This window comes from Cetorhinus maximus, chromosome 12 (assembly GCF_964194155.1).
Source record: "Cetorhinus maximus chromosome 12, sCetMax3.hap1.1, whole genome shotgun sequence".
NCBI lineage: Eukaryota > Metazoa > Chordata > Chondrichthyes > Lamniformes > Cetorhinidae > Cetorhinus > Cetorhinus maximus.
The window spans coordinates 122,496,913-122,519,609 of NC_135890.1; the positions used below are offsets into that span (position 1 = coordinate 122,496,913).

The 22,697-nt window shown below is 46.4% G+C and overlaps 1 protein-coding gene across 4 annotated transcripts in view; it reads right to left on the reverse strand.

Annotated features, from left to right (window-relative positions):
• adgrd1 (adhesion G protein-coupled receptor D1) overlaps positions 1-22,697 on the reverse strand; it is a 238,426-nt gene that overhangs the window by 178,451 nt on the left and 37,278 nt on the right. For all 4 annotated transcript variants that reach the window (XM_078554566.1, XM_078554565.1, XM_078554563.1 and 1 more), the window contains 2 exons: positions 20,557-20,664; positions 9,820-9,895 (listed from right to left, as the gene is read on the reverse strand). In XM_078554566.1, the coding sequence (XP_078410692.1) occupies positions 9,820-9,895; positions 20,557-20,664 (184 nt within the window). The remainder of the gene's footprint in view (positions 1-9,819; positions 9,896-20,556; positions 20,665-22,697) is intronic.

Below are 22,697 nucleotides of genomic sequence, written 5' to 3' on the forward strand. Positions count from 1 at the left end.
GAAGCCAGGCTCCCAATGGGGCCCCTCGTCACGGTGGGCAGCTGGCAGCATCCCGGTGAAAGCTGCTGGTTCATCTACAAGGCAGAGTGGTCGTGATCCATTCCCAAAAAACGGGGCCCCCAAAATAGACATTCGCACCTCGATTTGCGATGAGGTCAGGTTGGGGCACGATATGGTGTGCAGCACACGGCCAGTTCAGAACGAGACACGCATGCCATACGTGACCCATCTACTCATCTGAAAATCAGGGGCGGGGGGTGCAGGGTCCACGTGATCCAATTTCTCGACCCACACCTCCGATGTCTGCCTGAAAGGTTTGTGCGAAAGCCAGCACTGCTTTGTGTATCAACAAACTGGCTGCTGAGGGAATGGGCGTGTATTCAACATGGGTTTTGTCCAAACAGATGTTCTGATCTTCCACTCTACCCTGTTCAAAACTGACAAGAATTTGGCCCCTTTCCCAGCAGAAATGAACACACCAATCCAACCAGATGTCTGCTCAACCTCCAGGAAAAAAATCTAATGAATCGAGCTGGAGATAAAGAGTTGAGAGACTGGTCCGAGAGAGATGCCCACACCTTCCTGGTTCGTTACTGCTGCTGAGGAAGCACGAGCAAATCTGGATGTCATCGCACCCCAACATTACAACGCACAGACTGCGACATCGAATGCCTTAAAACTAGAGGGCCGTCGAAACCCTGAAACTGATTCAAGTCTAAATTTCACAAGCCTCGCGCTCCCCAGCACACAAGGAGGATTTAGGAGTCAGAGTCTCACCTCCAGAGGATGAGCACTTCAACCATTAGTTGCCTCAGTTCACATCAGAAGATAACAGAAAGTAAAGAAAAACTTGTATTTATACAACACATTTCATGACCTCAGGACATCCCAAAGCGCTTTAATGAAGTGGGTGCAAAGGGTTTTTTTTTTTATTCTTTCACAGGATGTGTCCATCGCTGGCTGGACCAGCATTTATTGCGCATCCCTAATTGCCCTTGAGAAGGTGGTGGTGAGCTGCCTTCTTGAACCGCTGCAGTCCATGTGGTGGAGGTGCACCCACAGTGCTGTTAGGGAGGGAGTTCCAGGATTTTGACCCAGCAACAGTGAAGGAACGGTGATATATTTCCAAGTCAGGATGGTGAGTGGCTTAGAGGGGAGCTTCCAGGTGGTGGTGTTCCCATGTATCTGCTGCCCTTGTCCTTCTAGGTGGTAGTGGTCACAGGTTTGGAAGGTGCTGTTAAAGGAGGCTTGGTGAGTTGCTGCAGTGCATCTTGTAGATGGTACACACTGCTGCTACTGTGAGTCAGCGGTGGAGCGGGAGATGTTTAAGGTGGTGGGTGGAATGCCAATCAAGTGGGCTGCTTTGTCCTGGACGGTGTCAAGCTTCTTGAGTGTTGGAGCTGCACTCATCCAAGAAAGTGGAGAGTATTCCATCACACTCCTGACTTGTGCCTTGGGGATGGTGGACAGGCTTTGGGAAGTCAGGAGGTGAGTTACTCAGAATTCCGAGCCTCTGACCTACTCTTGTAGCCACAGTATTTATATGGCTAGTCCAGTTCAGTTTCTGGTCAATGGTAACCCCAAGGCTGTTGATAGCAAAGATTGTTAGATTCTCTTTTGTTGGAGATAGTCATTGCCTGACACTTGTGTGGTGTGAATGTTACTTGCCACTTGTCAGCCCAAGCCTGGATATTGTCCAGGTCTTGCTGCATTTGGACATGGACTGCTTCAGTATCTGAGTCGTTGCGAATGGTGCTGAAAATTGTGCAATCATCAGCGAACATCCCCACTTCTGACCTTATGATGGAAGGAAGGTCATTGATGAAGCAGCTGAAGATGGTTGGGCCGAGGACACTACCCTGAGGACCTCCTGCAGTGATGTCCTGGAGCTGAGATGACTGACCTCCAACAACCACAACCATCTTCCTTTGTGCTAGGTATGACTCCAACCAGTCGAGAGTTTTCCCTGATTCCCATTGACTCCTAAGGCTCCTTGATGCCACACTCGGTCAAATGCGGCCTTGATGTGAAGGGCAGTCATTCTTTTTTTTAATTCATTGGATGTGTGTCTCATTGGCTAGGCCAGCATTTATTGCCCATCCTAATTGCCCTTGAGAACGGAGTGGCTTGCTAGGCCATTTCAGAGGGCATTTAAGCGTCAATCATATTGCTGTGGGTCTGGAGTCACATGTAGACCAAACCAGGTAAGGACGGCAGATTCTCTTCCCTAAAGGACATTAGCGAACCAGATGGGTTTTAATTCCCGATAATTTATTGAATTCAAATTCTACCATCTGTCATGGTGGGGTTTGAACCCAGGTCTCCAAAGCATTACCCTGGGTCTCTATATTACCAGTCTAGTGTCAATACCACTATGCCACCACCTCAAGTTCAGCTCTTATGTCCATGTTTGAACCAAGGCTGTAATGAGGTCAGGAGCTGAATGACCCTGGCGAAACCCAAACTGGGCGTCAGTGAGCAGGTTATTGCTAAGCAAGTGCTGTTTGATGGCACTGTTGATGATCCCTTCCATGTAGTCAATGCTGTAACGTAGGAAATATCCAGCCAATTTACACACAGCAAGATCCCACAAACAGCAATGTGACAATGACCAGATAATGTGTTTCAGTGATGTTGGTTCAGGGATAAGTATTAGCCAGGACACTGAGGAGAACTGCTCTGTTTTCCTTCCTTCGAGAGCATTCAAGGCCTCATTTTAATGACTTATCCAAAAGACAGTGACAGTGTAGCATTCACCCAGTGCTGCACTGGGAGTGTTGGCCTGGATTATGTGCTCAGCTTTGTGGAGTAAGACTTGAGCCAACAAGCCACTGACTCAAAAGTGAAAATTTGACCCACTGAGTCACGGCTGACGAGAATTGGCACAGGCGGCAGTTGTTTGTCGTTACACAGCTCGACAGAAACGACACAGCCTTCTGCCCACTTTGTTTCCTGGTCAGCAGCCTCTGTCTGTGTAACATGATGGTCAGAGTCCCGCTGCCCTCCCGTCATTTGCCTGATCTTTTCCCATGACAGAATTCTTGCCAAAACCCAGCACGTCCAAGTTTGTGTTAGACAATCCAACACTAATCATTGCCCACCTTCCTCATGAAGATGAAACACTGGCCTTTCCCACTGCTCGGTATATCCGTGGAGTGAGGCATTGCTTAACCACAACCTTCAACAAGACCTGGACAAGTTCAACTAACCTATTTCCCACAAATGGTGCAGCCTTTGTGCTGCAGGTTGAGAGTGGTCCCTTTCTCTCTCTCCCACACCACTGTTTCCACAAGGCTTATGGCTTTGTTTTTCCAGTTTGATGAACAAAGGAATGTTCCCCTAATGTATCAAAATGTCCTAATGTGTTGTTAAACATTGACCTGCTGGCAAGTGTTTAATGTAGAAATCACTTGTTCACTTCACTCCTATCACCAATTGCACAAAGGTCAAAGATTGTGACATCAAAGTAATTCATTAGCTGGTGCAGCATCTATTATTACATTTCAAAAGTACCATGTTTGACACCCGCACATAAATCATAGCGACTCAGTACAATCGTTTATTATACATTTGTTCAGTTGTGTTGCAAATTGAACTATCCCATGCGAGAAGAATCCAAACATGTCATGAGCACGTGTGGATACTGCAAAGGCTATGGGCCCTGACAATATCCCGGCAATAGTACTGAAGACTTGTGTTCAAGAACTTGCGGTGCTCCTAGCCAAGCTGTTCCAGTACAGCTACAACACTGGCATCTACCCGGCTATATGGAAAATTGCTCAGGTACATCCTGTACACAAAAAGCAGGACAAATCCAACCCGGCCAATTACCGCCCCATCAGTCTACTCTCCATCATCAGTAAAGTAATGGAAGGGGTCATCAACAGTGCTACCAAGCTGCACTTGCTTAGCAATAACCTGCTCACTGATGCTCAGTTTGAGTTCCGCCAGGGCCACTCAGCTCCTGACCTCATTGCAACCCTGGTTCAAACATAGTCAAAAGAGCTGAACTCCCGAGGTGAGGTGAGAGTGGCTGCCCTTGACATCAAGGCTGCGTTTGACCGAGTGTGGCATCAAGGAGCCCTAGCAAAACTGGAGTCAATGGGAATCAGGGGGAAAACTCTCCACTTGTTGGAGTCATACCTAGCACAAAGGAAGATGGTTGTTATTGTTGGAGGTCAGTCATCTCAGCTCCAGGACATCACTGCAGGAGTTCCTCAGGGTAGTGTCCTCGGCCCAACCACCTTCAGCTGCTTCATCAATGACCTTCCTTCCATCATAAGGTCAGAAGTGGGGATGTTCACTGATGATTGCACAATGTTCAACACCATTCGCGACTCCTCAGATATTGAAGCAGTCAGGGTCCATATGCAGCAAGACCTGGACAATATTTAGACTTGTGCTGATAAAATGGCGAGTAACATTCAGGCCACACAATGACCATCTCCAACAAGAGAGAATCTAACCATCTCCCCTTAACATTCGATGGCATTACCATCGCTGAATCCTGCACCATCAAAATGCTGGGAATTACCATTGACCAGAAACTGAACTGGACTAGCCACACAAATACTGTGACTACAAGAGCAGGTCAGAGGCTAGGAATCCTGTGGCGAGTAACTCACCCCCTGACTCCCCAAAGCCTGTCCACCATCTACAAGGTATAAGTCAGTAGTGTAAAGGAATACTCCCCACTTGCCTGGATGAGTGCAGCTCCAATGACACTCAAGAAGCTCAACACCATCCAGGACAAAGCAGTCTGCTTGAGTGGCACCACATCCACAAACATTCACTCCCTCCACCACTGCAGCACAGTAGCAACAATGTGTACCATCTACAAGATGCACGTAGACAGCACCTTCCAAACCCACGACCACCAGCACCTAGAAGGACAAGGGCAGCATATAGACGGGAACACCACCACCTGGAAGTTCCCCTCCAAGTCATTCACCATCCTGACTTGGAAATATATCGGCCGTTCCTTCACTGTCGCTGGGTCAAAATCTTGGAACTCCCTCCCTAGCAGCACTGTGGGTGTACCTACACCACATGGACTGCAGCGGTTCAAGAAGGCAGCTCACCACCACCTTCTCAAGGGCAATTAGAGATGGGCAATAAATGCTGGCCTCACCAGTGATATTCACATCCTGTGAATGAATACAAAAGGCTGGTCAGTGAAGAGAGTTTCTCCCTTGTGTAATTGTGATTCATTGGCATTGCTTAACTGTTCAGAGTTGGCACCAAGATAAAGTCGTCTTTTACTGAATAGATTGTGGTGTAAAAATCAAAAACTCTTTCATGTTTCTGTTTATCTGTCAAAGGTAAAGTTCAGCACTAATTCATTTATTTATTTATTGTTCATCAGTCCAAGGAGTGTCTGACAGGGTAAGTCTGTTTTAAGTTATTTATAATAACACAGCACAGAAAGAGGCCATTCAACCCATTGTGCCTCTGCCAGCTCTTTGTAAGTACTATCCAGTTAGTGCCATACCTCTCCCCAACCCCGCTCTTTCTCCATGCTCTGAAAATCATTTTCAAGGATTTATCCCATTCTGAATGTTGTTAATGAATCTACTTCCATCGCCCTTTTAAGCAGCAAGTTCCAGATCACAACTCGCAGTATTAAAAAAATCTCATCTTCCCTCCAGCTCTGTATCTGAAACCTGTGTCCATTTGGTTACTGACCATCCTGATACAGGTTCTCTTTATCTACTCTATCAAATCTCTATTTAAAGTCCCCCCTTAAACTTCTCTGTTCTTAGGAGAACAATCCCAGCTTCTCCAGCCTCTCCACAGAACTGAAGTCCTCCCGTTCCTGGCATCATTCTAGTAAATCTCCCCTGCACCCTCCCTAAGGCTTTGTCTCCTAAAGTGTGTGAATCAAACCTATCACTCCAGCCGAGACCTTGAAGGGTTAGCTTAAATTCCTGCTTTTTTCACTCCTCATAAAGGCCAGGATTCCAGATTCCCGTTTAGCATTGTCCCGGAATTCCCCTCAATGTCGCTCCTTTATTTTTATTCAAAGCAACTTGCATTTATATAGCGCCTTTAACATAGTAAACAGCCCAAGGTGCTTCAAAGGAGCGATTATCAAATAAACTTGACATGGGGCCACGGTAAGGAGATATTAGCACAGGTGACCAGACACTTGGTTAAAGAGATAGGTTTTAAGAAGCGAGTTTAAGGAGGGGAGAGAGTGGCAGAGAGGTTTAGGGAGGGAATTCCAAAGCTTGGGGCCCCAGGCAGCTGAAGGCGCGGCCGCCAATGGTGTAGCGATTAAAATTGGGGAAAGTCACAGTCACAAAGTCAGAATTAGAGGAGTGCAGAGATCTCAGTGGGTTAGGAGACTGGAGGGGGTTACAGAGATAGGGAGGGGGCAAAGTCATGGGGGGAGGGGCATTTGTAAAGAAGGATGGGAATTTTAAAATCAAGGAATTGCTTAAGTAGAAGCCAATGGAGGTCAGTAAGCACAGGAATGATGGGTGAACAGGACTCGGTGCGAGTTAGAAGGGCAGCAAAGTTTTGGATGAGCTCAAGTTTACGAAGGAAGAGAGCATGGAGACCACCTGGAAAGCGTTGGAAAGTCCCAGTCTAAAGACAACAATATGGATAAGGGGTTCAACCAATCACTGGCCAATGGTTTTTTTTTACTTGGTTGCAAGTCATCTCCAAATGAACACTGGGAACTGGGAAACAAGGGAAACAGACAAGTGGAAAGTTTGAATCTGTTTCTCCTTTTAAAGAAAAATTATACTAATAAAAAGGTAAATTAGGCAGAAAATAGCTAATTTGGGAATAAAACAGAGCAGGAATGTGGAAAGGAGCACTGGGAGGAGGAATCAAGTTTGCACTTTTACTTAGAATTGAAAACTCTGAAGTATATTTGTATGCACAGCAATTACTTTGATAAAGCTAATCCTGACATCTGCATAACTCTCACTGCAAAACTGCTGAAGGTGAAAACGTTTTAAAATGGCTAACCCAGGGAATTGGAAATTTACCTGACCTAGGCAATGGCGCAAAAGAACAACAAACGTTCATTTACATAGCCCTTTTCACCATCTCTGGACGTTCCAAAGCACTTTTCAGCCAATCTAGTACTTTTGCAGTGTAGTCACTTGTAACGTGACAGTCAATTTGTGCACAGCAAGCTCCCACAAAACAGCAATGTGATAAAAGACCTGATTTTTGTTTTTAAGTGACGGAGGTTGAGGGATCGGCCTTGACACCTGCTTTTCTTCAAAGTAGTGCCAGGTGTGTTATGTTATGGGTTTGTTTGGTGTCTCATTGCTGAGGTCTTGAGACTTGTATGCTTAAACATGAACCGCTTATTGGTAATCCTTAACTAGGTACAGAAGCCAGTTACTGCCATGCACGGTGCTGCTCCCATGCAGGTTCCTTCCAGGCTGTTCTGAATCTATTACCATGTGACTCTATACATCATACTGTAGCCGGTGCTATTCTCCAGCCCTACATTAACCCTTGCTCTGCCGAGCGCCATTATTATAATGGCATGCAGACACGCACAACAATGGGATGGTTTATTTTCAATTGAACAACCAGACAGCACAAGATGGCACCTCTGACAGCACACACTCCGTATTCCATTGAGGATCAGCCTAGATTTTGTGCTCAAATCTCTGGAGTGGGGCTTGAACCCACAACCTTGTTACTCAGAGGCAAGAGTACTACCCACTTCAGGTTCAAGGTTGCCTGATTTACTCATCCCAAAGTGCCCTGTACACACAAACAAGGAGTAGGAGTAGGCCATTCGGCCCCTTGAGCCTGTTCCACCATTTAATAAGATCATGGCTGATCTGATAGTAACCTCAAATCTGCATCCCCCTACCCCGGTAATCTATCACCCCCTTGCTTACCAAGAATCTATCCATCTCTGCCTTAAAAATATTCAAAGACTCTGCTTCCACCGCCTTTTAAGGAAGAGAGTTTCAAAGACTCATGACCCTCAGAGTAAAAAAATTCGCCTCATCTCCATTATAAATGGGCGACCCTTATTTTTAAACAGTAACCCCTAGTCCTAGATTCTCCTAAAATAGGAAACATCTTCTCCACATCTACCCTGTTAAGACCTCTTAGGATCTTATATGTTTCAGTTAAGTCACCTCTTACTCTTCTAAACTCCAGTGGATACAAGCCTAACCTGTCCAACCTTTCCTCATAAGACAACCCAACCATTCCAGGTATTAGTCTGGTAAACCTTCTCTGAACGGTTTCCAATGCATTTACATCCTTCCTTAAATAAGGTGACCAATATTGTGCACAGAACTCCAGATGTGGCCTCACTAGTGTCCTGTATAATTGAAGCATAACCTCCCTATCTTTGTATTCAATTCCCCTCACAATAAATGATAACATTCTATTACCTTTCCTAATTACCTGCTGTAGTTGCATACTAGCCTTTTGTGATTCATGCACTAAGACACCCAGATCCCTCTGCATTTCAGATAATATGATTATCTTTTATTCTTCCTGCCAAAATGGACAATTTCACATTTTCCCACATTATACTCCATTTGCCAGATCTTTGCCCACTCACTTAACCTATCTATGTCACTTTGTAGCCTCACGTCCTCTTCACAATTTACTTTCCTACCTATCTTTGAGTCATCAGAAAATTTGCCACCCATTTCATCCATCCTTTCATCCAAGTCATTTATGTAAATTGTAAAGAGTTGAGGTCCCAGCACTGATCCCTGTGGCACACCACTCATTACATCTTGCCAACCTGAAAAAGATCCATTTATGCCTGCTCTCTGCTTCCTGTTAACCAACCAATCTTCTATCTATGTCAATATGTTACCCCCTATACCATGAGCTTTTATTTTCTACAACAACCTTTGATCTGGCACTTTATCAAATGCCTTCTGGAAATCTAAGTACAGCACATCCACCGGTTCCCCTTTATCCACAGAACACGTTACTTCCTCAAAGAACTCCAATAAATTGGTTAAACATAACTTCCCTTTCACAAAACCAGGTTGGCTCTGACCGATTGCTTTGAGCTTACCCTACTGCCCTGCTTTGCTTCTTTAATAATAGCTTCTAACATTTTCCCGATGACAGATATTAAGCTAACTGGCCTGTAGTTTCCAGCCTCAAAGTCGATATCCAGCCTTGTCATTTAGTAGGGGTTTAGTATGTTGACATCCCTGACCCACCAGGCGGCTCATGATATTCAACCCTTTTCCTAACATTCCTTTCAACAGTTTTTAGCATTCCAACCTCAGAATTGCACCTTTCTCCCAGAGCCGACAAGGGGCTTGAACAACAATAGTTAACTTTTCCCAGATGCATTCTCTATGGCAAAGCCTCTACCAATCAAAGTCCACTTGCCAGCCAATCAGCACTCTCTTCTCAAGCAGTACAAATTGTTGCTCCCTTTACAATTGGCATTCTTGGGAATCTGTCCTGATGAGTCCAAGATGAAAAACTTTGACAGCGTGTCTCTTTTCTCAGCAACATGCGATTGTAAAATGGGAATCTACATATATGCATGGCACCATTTCAGGCCCTCCCATATTGGCCCCGACATAAAATTCAAAGCTTCCCATTAATATACTGTCAGGATTCCCATCAATTTTCCCTGTTGTTGTGTGAAACAAAATTATCCTCCACAGGCTCATTATCAAACCCTTGGCAGTACACTCTGTAAAAATACACACTGTTCCATTACTAACTGGCAGAAGAGATTAAATGATCCTGGCACTAAATAATCAGATCCGTAACAGGCACCTTTTAAAATCTTACCTTTCTGCATTACTGGTCAGTAGGAAGCGAAGTTCCCCGAATTTCACTTACTTGGTATTCAGAGGTTCGATTTGCTTGTAGTGTTGGTGCATGGTGTGATACAGCAAGCCCACAATGGTGATCTGTGCTGCAAGGGAGAGGGGAGGGGGGAGCATAGAGAGAAAAAGAGTCCAAGAGTAAAAGGTTAAATGCAGTCATCTCACAACTGGAGAGCACATTTTTTCTTGTAGCTGCTTGACCGCCTATTAATTAGCACTAATTCTGCGATAGCTCCACATGTTAACTCTAATGGGACACCAATGTGCCAGGTACTCTGCTGGTGTGGCATTGTGGCAGTAATGACAATTGTGTTCCATGGAGATATCAATCAGTCGTTACCTCCCACACCAAATTGTCAAATTCCAACCAAAAGCAGCTGTAGCTAAAGATAGACAAGGGTGTTAAAAACCCATCAACATTCGAGGATTAAATAGGAAGGACAAAATACATTGGACACCGAAACATCCAACCGAATAGTAAAGTTTCGGAGTTTATAACCCAGGGTGATGGGACAAGAGGCTTTTTGCAACTAAAAGCTGGTTTCAGCATTTTAGTTTCCTGGTCCGCTCAGCCTTGTTTCAAACACATTGATGCTCTTCAAATTGTTCTCACTCCTCACACGCGTTTGGCTGTGGATTAACTCCCAGGTCCAAGAGCAGATTAGATACTGTTGTAAAATTCCAAACTCTCTCTTGAAAAGAATGACTTCCTTTGTTTGTCTCTTCTTCAGCCCAAGGAAATGACACACTCCAAGAAGTTATGAAACATTATATTCCTTCTCCGCCTCTCCCTGCTGCACCATTCCCAGTGGACGGGTAAGGCACCAAATGCTGCCAAGTCACAGTGGAACAAACTATTGGGAATCCAGCGAGATTGGAATGGGGATGGGAATTCCAATGGTCCCGAATCGCACACCACCTCCCCGACCCTCCACTGTCCCCTCCCCCACCAATCCCAACCATACACCCAAACTCTGAGCAGCCACCCCCCCTCCCCCCCCATTGGCAATAAGGTTGAGATCAGCATGAAACTGTTTCTGGTGGTAGAACGGTCAGTGCCAGAGGTCACAGATTGAAGATAATTGACAGAAGAACCAGAGAGGGAGATCAAGAGAATTTCTTTTTTTAATGCAGCAACTTGTTGTGATCTGGAACGTGCTGCCTGGAAGGGTGGCGGAGGTGGATTCAACTTTTAAAAGGGAATTGGACAAGTAGTTGAACAGAGAAATATTTACAGGGCTGTGGGGAAAGAGGAGGGGTGCAGGACTAATTAGACAGTGGAAGATCATGAATATGATGCCATTCGACGCGACATAAAGACCTGTTGTTGCCATGTTGTCCACATGACACTGAAACGCTAAGGCAGCTGCCGTCGGAAATGTTAATCCTATCAGGATAGTTTTAGATTAAAGAGATTCAGGTAGCTCTAGGCTTTGTGAAATGCTGTAAAACTGACAAAAGCAATTCAGCAGCCGCTTTACACTTCATCCGATTTTGATCCCCTATCCCACGCTCACCCATTTTACATCAACATATACCATCAAGATCAACCCCATCGGGCCAGTTTGATAAAGTTTTAAAAAATACATAGAAACAAACACACAGCAAGGGGGCAATCCGCTCACAGATGAACATGTCTCTCTTGAAACTAGCTTTTCAATATTCCTAATTGAGGATAATTGAACTAATTTTCTTTCTGCAGCTCAGAACCCAGGAAATCCAGCTTTGTGTGTGTGTTTAATGCGGAGCCTTGCAGAATTTCAGGGTGGTAAAAGGAGTCAGTCCAAACCAGTCTGTTAACGCGATACATAACGCGATACATACAGCATTGCAAAATGTCCTTTAGATATACAGCAAGAGGTAATTACTGACTTCCCCATGATTATAATTGCTGTTATTTACTTTCACAACCACGCAGTCTACTCGGGACCTCATTTATCTCAAATGGTTAGGGTGGAAGGTAATTCAGATGTGTAAAGATTTCCAGCTCGGAGGACGTTTTAGCCAAACACAGCGAGAAAATGCAACATGAAAAATGGGGGGGAGAAAGAGATTTGACGTTCTGATATACCTTATTAAAAATTTAAATGTTTCTATTTACATAGGAACAGGGATAGCTCATTCACCATCTCCAGCCTGTTTGATTCAACCTGTATCTTAATTCCATTTATCCATTTTGGTTCCATAACCCTTAATACCCTGAGTCAAAAAAAAAAATATTTATCCATCGCAGTCATAAAATTGTCAGCTGACTCCCAGAGAGTTCCAGATCCACCAGCCTCTGTGTGAGGAAGTGCTTCCCGACATCACACCAAATGCCTGGCTCTAATTTTAAGGTCCTGCCCCCTTGTTCTGGAGTCCCCCCCACTGCCCTGCCCGCCAGGGGGAACAGTTTCTCTCAGTCGACCCTATCAAATCCTTTAATCATCATAAACACCTCAGTTAGATTAACCCCTCGACCTTCTATCCTCAAGGGAACTGCAGCCTCGTCTATGCAACTTCTGCTCAGAATTTAACTCTTTTAGCCCTGGTATCATTTTGGTGAATCTGCACTGCACTTCCCCCCAAGGTCATTGTAACCTTCCTACGGTGCGGTGCCCAGAACTGAGCGCAGTAATTCCAGATGGAGTCTAACCAGAGCTCTGTATATAGTATAACTTCCATCCGTCATATTACAGTACCATTGAGATAAAGGCCTATATTCTATTAGACCTTTGGGTTATCTTTTGTGGTAGTGGTGCACTACTGTTCACTCAGGGAGTCCAAGTTGCTGTGGCAACAAACATTTTTCCATGCATGCTGTAGCCTGGAGCTATGGATAGTGATGTTAGAGACTCCAACGGAGGGAAATTGGAAGTCAGTGGTGATTGGTTACTTTAATGTTCAGTCAAGAGGAGACCTCTTGCTCATACCAACCCCAAGTTCAGGTCTGTTATTTCCCTTCCCAGAGGTCAAATTATCGGTGGGGCTTGTTTCCTGATTGCAGCCCGCAGGTTCCTGTCCCGTGCCTCAATGCATATGAAAAAGCTACAACCAGCAGCTCCAGGAGTGGGGGAAGGATGCTCCTGGTTTCTTCTTACCCAATGTAATCACTTCCTGGCCAAAATGTCCATACTGGGGGCTTATTGGGCCAATTAGCACTCTCAAACTGGCCACAAAATGTGTAGGCCATGATGCCTCAATTATCATATGAACATACGAATTAGGAGCAGGAGTAGGCCATTCAGCCCCTCGAGCCTGCTCCACTATTCAATACGTTCATGGCTGATCTGATTGTGGCCTCAACTGCACTTTCCTGCCTGGTCCCCATAACCCTTGACTCTCCTTGTCCATCAAAAATTTGTCTAATTATTCCAACACTCTACTGGTCGACCTCCCATATCACCTTCCACAAGCCCACACTCGCTCACCTACATTGGCTCCCACTCCAAAATAATTCTGGCCTCTTGTGCATTCCCAATTTTCATCACTTTTAGTCTTCAGCTGCTTTGAGCCCTACGATTTTGGATTCCCTCCTTAAACTCCCCACTTGCCTTTCCTTCTTTAAGATGTTCCTTAAAACCGACCTCAATATCTCCTGACGTGGCTCAGTGTCAAATTTTGTTTGGTTGCTCCTGTGAAATGCCTTGGGACATTTGATGATGTTAACGGCCATATAAACACAAGTCGTTGCTGTAAATCAAATTGGACCCGCCACTATTATCAAATACTTATTATCAAGATTCAATTTCCTTGCCAACATCAGAATATAGAAATGGACAATGGAAAAAAAAAAACCAAGAAACTGGAGGAATCAAATAAAACAGCCTGTTCTCTGTAATGTTTAATTTATCAAAGTTGTGCCTCAGTACTGATTTAATTCCAGCCACAGTTTTCACTTATCTAGTGTCAAACCTAGCTTCCTTCAATTACAGGACTTGGAAGAAACACAGTTTCAGTTTTAGTCAAATGTTTCTTGTTTCCAATTATAAAGGTTCATTCTTGGAGAAAATGCCATTAAAATTTTAATTGAGATCATTTAGCTTCTCGGGGACTATTGTCCTAATTATACTTTGCTTTTCTAAGTGCCTTGTTAAAGACTTCCTGAATAATAGATACCTGCATTTTCCCAACAGCTGATCTTAGACTAACCGGCCTAAGTGGTTCTCTCTCCCTCCTTTCTTGAAAAGTGGTAAGATTTGCCAACTTCGAATCGAATGGGACCACTCCCGAATCGAAGGAATTTTGGAAAATCACGGCCAGCGCGTCCACTGCCTCTGCAGCTATCTCTTTTAGAACCCTAGGAACCACCAGGTCCTGGGGGGTTTGCCGGAATTTAACCCCTGAATTTTAACCAGTACCTTTTCTCCGCTGATATTAATTTCCTTAATTCCTCACCCTCTTTCGTATCTGGGTTACCCTCTGTTTCTGGGGTGAAATTTGAGTCTTCTACTGTGAAGTTGGACACAAAATATTTGTTCAGTGCCTCTGCCATTTCCTCACTCCCCACAATAATTTCTCCTGTCTGTGAATCTAAGAGCTACTCCCTTTTTATGTACTTTTAAAAGCTCTTAAAATCGGTTTTTATATTTCCAACCGGTTTACTCTCTCATTCTATTTTTTCCCTTTTTCTCAACCTTTTGCTGGTCTTTTGCTGGTTTCTAAAACACTCCCAAACCTCAGACTTGCTACTGTCTTTTGCAACATTGTAAGCCTCTTCTGCTATTCTAATACTGTCCTTAGCTTCCTGAGTGAGCCACAGATGGGTCCGTCTTGCTGTGCTGAGCTTATGTTTTTCAGTGGAATGTATTTTTGTTGAACGTTTTGAATTGTTTCTTTAAATGTTTCCCACTAATCATTTACCTCTATATCTTTTAGTCTATTTATCCAATTAACCATAGCCAGTTCTCCCCCTCACACCTCTGTAATTGACTTTAGGTTCAAGGTTCTTGCTTTCGATTGGAGTACATCACTTTCAAACTTAATATGGAATTCAGTGGTATTATGATCACTATTTCCCAGTGGATTTTTTACTATGGCATTACTAAACCCTGCTTCATTACAAAATACTAGATCTCAGATAGCTTTATCCCTAGTTGGTTCCACATTGCATTGCTCAAGAAACTGTCACAAAAACAAATATTCTACCAGCTCATCTTCTAGACCACTCTTGCCAATCTGATTGTCCCAGTCTAGATGAGGATTAAAGTGCCATACAATTATTTCCTTTGTTACAAACTCCAATAATTTCTTGCTTAATGCTCTTCCAAATGGTATAACTACTCTTCGGAGACCTATAAACTACTTCCACCAAAGTTTTCATACTCTTGCTATTCCTATTTCCACTCAGACTGATTCTACTTCATGATCTTCAGGGCTGCTTTGTCCTGGATGTTAACAAGCTTCTTGAAGTTGTGGGAGCTGCACCCAACCAGGCAAGTGGGGAGATTTCCATTGCACTCCTGACTTGTGCCTTGTAGACAGTGGACAGGCTTTGGGGAGTCAGGAGGTGAGTTATTCATCACAGGATTCCTAGCTTCTGACCTGCTCTTGTAGCCACAGTATTTATATGGCTAGTCCAGTTCAGTTTCTGGTCAATGGTAACCCCCCAAGATGTTGATGATGGGCAGTTCAGTGATGCTAATCCCATTGAACGTCATGGGGTGATGGTTAGATTCTCTCTTGTTGAAGATGGTCATTCCCTGGCACTTGTGTGGCGCGAATGTTACTTGCCACTTGTCAGCCCAAGCCTGGATATTGTCCAGGTCTTCCTGCATTTGGACATGGACTGCTTCAGTATCTAAGGAGTTGTGAATGGTGCAATCATCAGTGATCTTCCTCACTTCCGACCTTATGATGGAAGGAAGGTCATTGATGAAGCAGCTGAAGACATTTGGGCTGAGGATCCTACCCTAAGGAACTCCTGCAGTGATGTCCTGGAGTTGAGATGATTGACCTCCAACAACCACAACCATCTTCCTTTGTGCTAGATAAGACTCCAACCAGTGGAGAGTTTTCCCCCTGATTCCCATTGACTCCAGTTTTGCGAGGGGTCCTCGATGTCAAGGGCAGCCACTCTCACCCCTCCCTCTGGAGTTCAGCTCTTTTGTCCATGTTTGAACCAAGACTGTAATGAGGTCAGGAGCCAATTGGCCCTGGTGGAACCCAAACTGGACAGCAGTGAGCAGGTTTTTGCTAAGCACATGCCACTTCATAGCATTGTTGATGACCCCTTCCATTATTCTGCTGATGATCGAGAGTAGCCTGATGGGGCGGTAATTGGCTGGGTTTGATTTGTCCTGCTTTTTGTTTACAGGGCATATTTGGGCAATTTTCCACATAGCTGGGTAGATGCCAGTGTTGTAGTTGTACTGAAACAGCTTGGCTAGGGTCACGGCAAGTTCTGGAGCACAAGTCTTCAGCACTATTGCCGGAATATTGTCAGGGCCCATAGCCTTTGCAGTATCCAGTGCCTTCAGCTGTTCCTTAATATCATGTGGAGTGAATCGAATTGGCTGAAAGCTGGCATCTGTGATGCTGGGGACCTCATGAGGAGGCTGAGATGGATCATCCACTCGGCACTTCTGGCTGAAGATTGTTGCAAATTCTTCAGCCTTATCTTTTGCACTGATGTGCTGGGCTCCCCCATCATTGAGGATGGGGATATTTGTAGAGCCTCCTCCTCCAGTAAGTTGTTTAATTATCCACCGCCATTCGCGACTGGATGTGGCAGGACTGCAGAGCTTTGAACTGGTCCATTAGCTGTGGGATTGCTTAGCTCTGTCTATCACTTGCTGCTTATGCTGTTTGGCACGCAAGTAGTCCTGTTTTATAGCTTCACCAGGTTGACACCTCATTTTTAGGTATGCCTGGTGCTGCTCCTGGCATGCCCTCCTGCACTCTTCATTGAACCAGGGTTGATCCCCTGGCTTGATGGTAACGGTAGAGTGGGGGATATGCTGGGCCATGGGGTTACAGGTTGTGTTCAAGTGCAATTCTGCTACTGCTGATGGTCCACTGCACCTCATGGATGTCCAGTCTTGAGATACTAGATCTGTTTGAAATCTATCCCATTTAGCACAGTGATAGTGCCACACAACAAGATGGAGGGTATCCTCAATGTGAAAGCGGGACTTCATCTCCACAATGACTGTGCGGTGGTCACTCCTACCAATACTGTCATGGACAGATGCATCTGTGGCAGGCAGGTTGGTGAGGATGAGGTCAAGTATGTTTTTCCCTGTTGTTGGTTCCCTCACCACCTGTCGCAGACCCAGTCTAGCAGCTATGTCATTTAGGACTCGGCCAGCTCGGTCAGTAGTGGTGCTACCGTGCCACTCTTGGTGATGGACATTGAATTCCCCCACCCAGAGAACATTCTGTTCCCTTGCCACCCTCAGTGCTTCCTCCAAGTGATGTTCAATATGGAGGAGCACTGATTCATCAGCTGAGGGAGGGCGGTACATGGTAATCAGCAGGAGGTTTCCTTGCCCATGTTTGACCTGATGCCATGAGACCTCATGGGGCCTGGAGTCGATGTTGAGGACTCCCAGGGCAACTCCCTCCCAACTTTTCTACGTTTTAATTTGGTCCCTAACTCCTCAAATTTTCTTAGCCGATCATTCCTGGTTCTATCCATGTCGTTGGTTCCCATGTGGACCACGACAACTGGATCCTTTCCCTCCCACTCCAAGTTCCTCTCCAGCTTAGGGGAGACGTCCTTAACCCTGCAACGAAAGGGCCTAATTTCCCCTTTCAAGCACAGCTAAATCCTCCCATGGAACCATTATAAGGTACATCGCTATCTTGGTCAACATTCTACCCAGAAACAACACAGATAAAACTTTTTAGCTGGTCATTCAGCTCATATCTGGATATCAGATCTTGCTATGTGCAAATTGGCTGGCTGTGGTTACTTACACAATAACAAATCAGGGTGGTCACAGACTAGACAGGGAAAAAAAACTGTTTCCTCTGGCAGGTGGCTCGATAATCAGAAGAAGCAGATTTAAGATAATTGGCAAAAGAACGTGATGTGAGGAGGAGAACCTTATTTTAAAAGAAACATCTGGGATAAGTTCTGCCTGATTTATTCTAACATCGTCTGCGAGACATTAACTATGAATGAAACAGCTCCAAGTGGAAGGAGGTGGTTTGAGTTTGTTCAAAGTGACAGGCATGGATGTGAAGTCCTCGGTGCCAATCCAGGGAAATCAAAGCATTGGATACCCCTCCCCCCTCTTCCCCCATGGGAGACTGAATCAGCAAGATCACAAACAGCTCCTCTTGGTCATGGAAAATAATTTCAGACAAACTAAACTTTGATAGCAGGGCTGAGGGAATTCAGTTAATGTGGAGAGGCTGCGATTGTTCTCCTTAGAGCTGAGAATGTGCAGATGTTTTGATGGAATAAATAAGGAGAAGCTGTTTCCACTGGTAGGAGGATTGGCAACCAGAGGGCACAGCTTCAGGCAAAAAGAACTGGAGGGGCAAAGGAGGGGTAGGTTTTTTTTTAAAACTCAGCCGGCTGCTGTGATCTGGAATGCGCTGCCCGAAAGGGCGGTGGAAGCAGATTGGAATGGAATTTTCTCAAGGGAATTGGATAAATACTTGAAGGTCAGAAAAGTTACTGGGCTCTGGAGAAAGAGCAGGGGGGGCGGCGGAAATGGGATGAATTGATTAGCTCTTTTCAAAGAGTCAGCACAGATAGAATGGGCAGAATGGCCTCCTCCTGTGCTGTAAGGTTTGGTGATAATGTAAAAAGCTGACACCCTTCAAATATAATCCACTGGATTTGAATCTTTTAGGACGATTCAAGGATGTGATCAGGTTCTCTAAATGTCTTTATTTTCACTGCCCACGTGTTCGTTCTAATCTATCCAGGATTTCCTTTCTGTTTCCTAAAAAATGTTGAAATTGCCATTTCTTTTCTCAGATGATTCACAGAGACACCAAGAAATGATACATTTCATTTCCGATTCCACATCCATTGCCAAAAGCTGAAAATTACTGACCCGTGTCATTGGAGCCCTGGGAATAATTTAAATCCTATAATCCCAACAAATACCTGTCGGTGATTTTACAATGTGCTTCTGATGGGTACTGCTCCTTCTCAAGAGAGCTCATTCACAAAATTTACTCTTTCGTCGAATTTTTAAAGTCCCCAGAATAACCCAGTTGTTGGCAAAATAATGGAGCCAGGAGTTGAACTGGGAGCATGATTCAGGGGTGGGGAGGGAGGGGGTGTGGGTGAGGGAGGGTGGGGAGGGGGTGTGGGTGAGGGAGAGTGGGGAGGGGGTGGGGGCATGGGTGAGGGTGGGAGGGTGCGTGGGTGAGGGTGGGAGGGGAGGGGGCGGGGACGTGAGTGAGGGTGGGAGGGGAGGGGTGTGGGGGAGGGGTTGGGGGCATGGATGGGGAGGGGGTGAGGGTGGTTGGGGGCATGGGTGAGGGTGGGAGGGGAGGGGAGGGGATGGGGACGTGGGGGAGGGGTGAGGGGGAGGGGGTGGGGGCGTGGGTGGGTGGGGAGAGGGGTAAGGGTGGGTGGGGAGGGGGGTGAGGGTGGTTGGGGAGGGGGGCGGGGGCGTGGGTGAGGGTGGTTGGGGAGGGGGGCGGGGGCGTGGGTGAGGGTGGGTGTGGAGGGGGGTGGGGGCGTGGGTGAGGTGGGGTGAGGAGGGGGGTGGGGGTGGGGGTGTGGGTGAGGTGGGGTGAGGAGGGGGGTGGGGGTGTGGGTGAGAGGGGTGAGGAGGGGGTGGAGCGTGGGTGGGGGCGTGGGTGAGGGGGGTGAGGAGGGGGGTGGGGGCGTGGGTGAGGGGGGTGAGGGGGGTGAGGAGGGGGGTGGGGGCGTGGGTGAGGCAGGGTGAGGAGGGGGGTGGGGGTGTGGGTGAGGGGGGGTGGAGAGGGGGGTGGGGGCGTGGGTGAGGGGGGGTGGGGAGGGGGGTGGGGGTGGGAGAGGAGGAGGGTGAGGGCTTGGGTGAGGGTGGGTGGGGAGGGGGGCGAGGGTGAGGGTGGGTGGGGAGGGGGGTGGGGGTGGGAGAGGAGGAGGGTGAGGGCTTGGGTGAGGGTGGGTGGGGAGGGGGGCGAGGGTGAGGGGCCTGATTCTGATAGTATGGGCCTAGCTGACTGTAAAGCCTGGATCCAATGCCCATGTCACCAGCTAACTGCCTGAAACAGACAAAAACTGGGAACATCGGCTGAACTCACTGGCCAGGTGATGAGTCACAGAGAAGGACTTTCCAGAACATCTCGGAAGTGGGGGGGATGGGCAAAGGGCAAAGGGAAGCCCCGATGTTCCTGGTGAGACTTGGGGACGTTCAGCTGGGCCTCCAGATTCCGCCACATGGAAAGTCACATCTTAAACTGGCTTTTCCAATCCCACATCCTCTTCCTGTCCTTTTCCCCGGGCAGGAGCGATATCTGTTTGAGGCGGAACTTTCCGTGTGAGTCCTGGAGGAACAGCAGAGCTTCTCCGGGTCTCACAAGTAACGTTTATGCCTTGCTACACCCCCAACCACCAACCCTCCCCCCACCAACCAAACCCTTTCCCTTTCCTCCCGGGAACCTCTGGAAATGCCCCCTCTACAACTCATCCATGCGCCTTAGCTCAGCACAGAGAGTTAAAATCAGGCTGGGCGCTAAACAGGTGAGAGAGAAGCGGTAAGGTTGAAATCACCCAAAAGATAACTATGTCACAGTCACAAACATGACAGCTGAGGAACTGAATTAATGGTCAATGAAAGTAAATTAACGGAACATTTTGATGGAAATGACTTACTCTTCCTGTGGAAAGCTTCTCCAGGAATCAAGATGAAGCTCAATCCTTGAGATGGGAAACGGTAATTAGTCAGACTTGAGCCTTCTGGAACTTTGACTAATGAGTAATCTATAAACAGAAGGAAATCAATTATTTTAATATTCCTTTCCAACTCCACAAACTGTAATAAATTCCACCTGATTTATTCCGATATCGTCTGCGAGATATTAACTCTGAATGAAACGGCTCCAAGTGTAAAGAGGCGGTTTGAGTTTGTTCACAGTGATGGGCCTGAATGTCAAGTCCTTAGGCAGGGAAACCGAAGCATTGATTCCAATCCCCGCCCCCCACCCCCATGGGAGACTGAATCAGGAAGACTGGAGACGGCTTCCCTTGGGCATGGAAAATAATTTCAAACAAATTCAACTTTGATACTTGGGATGTGGGAATTCAGTTTACGTGGAGACACTGGAGAAGCTGGGATTGTTCCCCTCAGAGCAGAGAGTGTGAAGGGGAGATTGGATAGAGGTGTTCAAAATTATGGAGATGGTTTAGTGAAGTTAATAATTCTACAGGCAGACAGGTTGGTAACTAGAGGCCACAGATTTAAGGTAAAAGGACTAGGGCGGGAGGAAATGAGGAGGTTTTTTTGTACGCAGCAAGTTGTTGTGATCTGGAAGGCGCTGCCTGAAAGGGCGGTGGAAGTAGATTCAATAGTAACTTTCAAAAGAGAATTCGATAAAGACTTGAACATTTGCAGGGCTGTGGGGGGACAGCAAGGGTGAGGGGTGTATGACTCATTGGATCGCGCCATCAAAAGGGCCAGCACAGACATGATGGGCCTTATGGCCTCCTTCCGTGCCATATAAGCCTATAGCAATCAGCTCCTTCTCTGCCCGAAAACAGGTTGTTAATTTGTTCAGAATTTAAGCTTTTGCCACCAGCAGCGGGCAGCTCACAACGCTATTGGCTATTGTGCATGCACCTGACACCAAGGTCCAATGGGGACATGCAATTGTAATAATGGCTGATTCCACACTGAGGCCTCAATCTCACACCAACTGGCAACCACTCCAGGATGGGTGACTCCTCCCTATCCACACTCTCAGGCCTCTAGCCGGTCACAGAACAACATCAACAGGAGATCCTGGAACAAGTTGGATGAGCTCATGCTAGTGACGTATTCCAGGGAAGACAATGAGGGAGGGAGCAGGGAGTGACGCAATAATTGTCCAGACTGTAGCACTCACGGAAGGTCGTGGCTTTGAACCATATTCCAGAGACTTGAGCACACAATCCAGGCTGACACACCCAGTGCAGTAGTGAGGGAGTGCTGCACTGTCAGAGATGCTATCTTTCACATGAGACAGTGAACGGAGGTCAACTCCCCTCTCAGATGGATGTAAATCCTATGACACTATTCAAAGAGGAGATTTCTCCCTAGCAAGCAGCCAATATCGATACCTCAAATACCTCCGGAACACATGATCAGGTCACTGCTGTTTGTGGGATCACACTGTGTTCAAATTGGTTGCTGCAATTTCTTTTATTTACAGAATGTGGGCTTCGCTGGCCGGGCCAGCATTTATTGTCCATCCCTAATTGCCCTTGAGAAGGTGGTGGTGAGCTGCCTTCTCAAACCGCTGCAGTCCAGTAGGTACACCCACAGTGCTGTTAGGAAGGGAGTTCCAGGATTTTCACCCAGCGACAGTGAAGGAACAGCGATATATTTCCAAGTCAGGATGGTGAGTGACTTGGAGGGGAACTTCCAGGTGGTGGTGTTCCCATTTATCTGGGGCCCTTGTCCTTCTAGATGGTAGTGGTTGTGAGTTTGGAAGGTGCTGTCTAAGGAGCCTTGGTGAATTCCTGCAGTGCATCTTGTAGATGGTACACACTGCAGCTACTGTGCATTGGTAGTGGAGGGAGTGAATGTTTGTGGATGTGGTGCCAATCAAGCGGGCTGCATTGTCCTGGATGGTGTCAAGCTTCTTCAGTGTTGCGGGAGCTGCACTCATCCAGGCAAATGGGGATTATTCCATCACACTCCTGACTTGTGGCTTTTGGGGAGTCAGGAGGTGAGTTACTCACTGTAGAATTCCCAAACTATGACTTGCTATCGTAGCCACAGTATTTATATGGCTAGTCCAGTTCAGTTTCTGGTC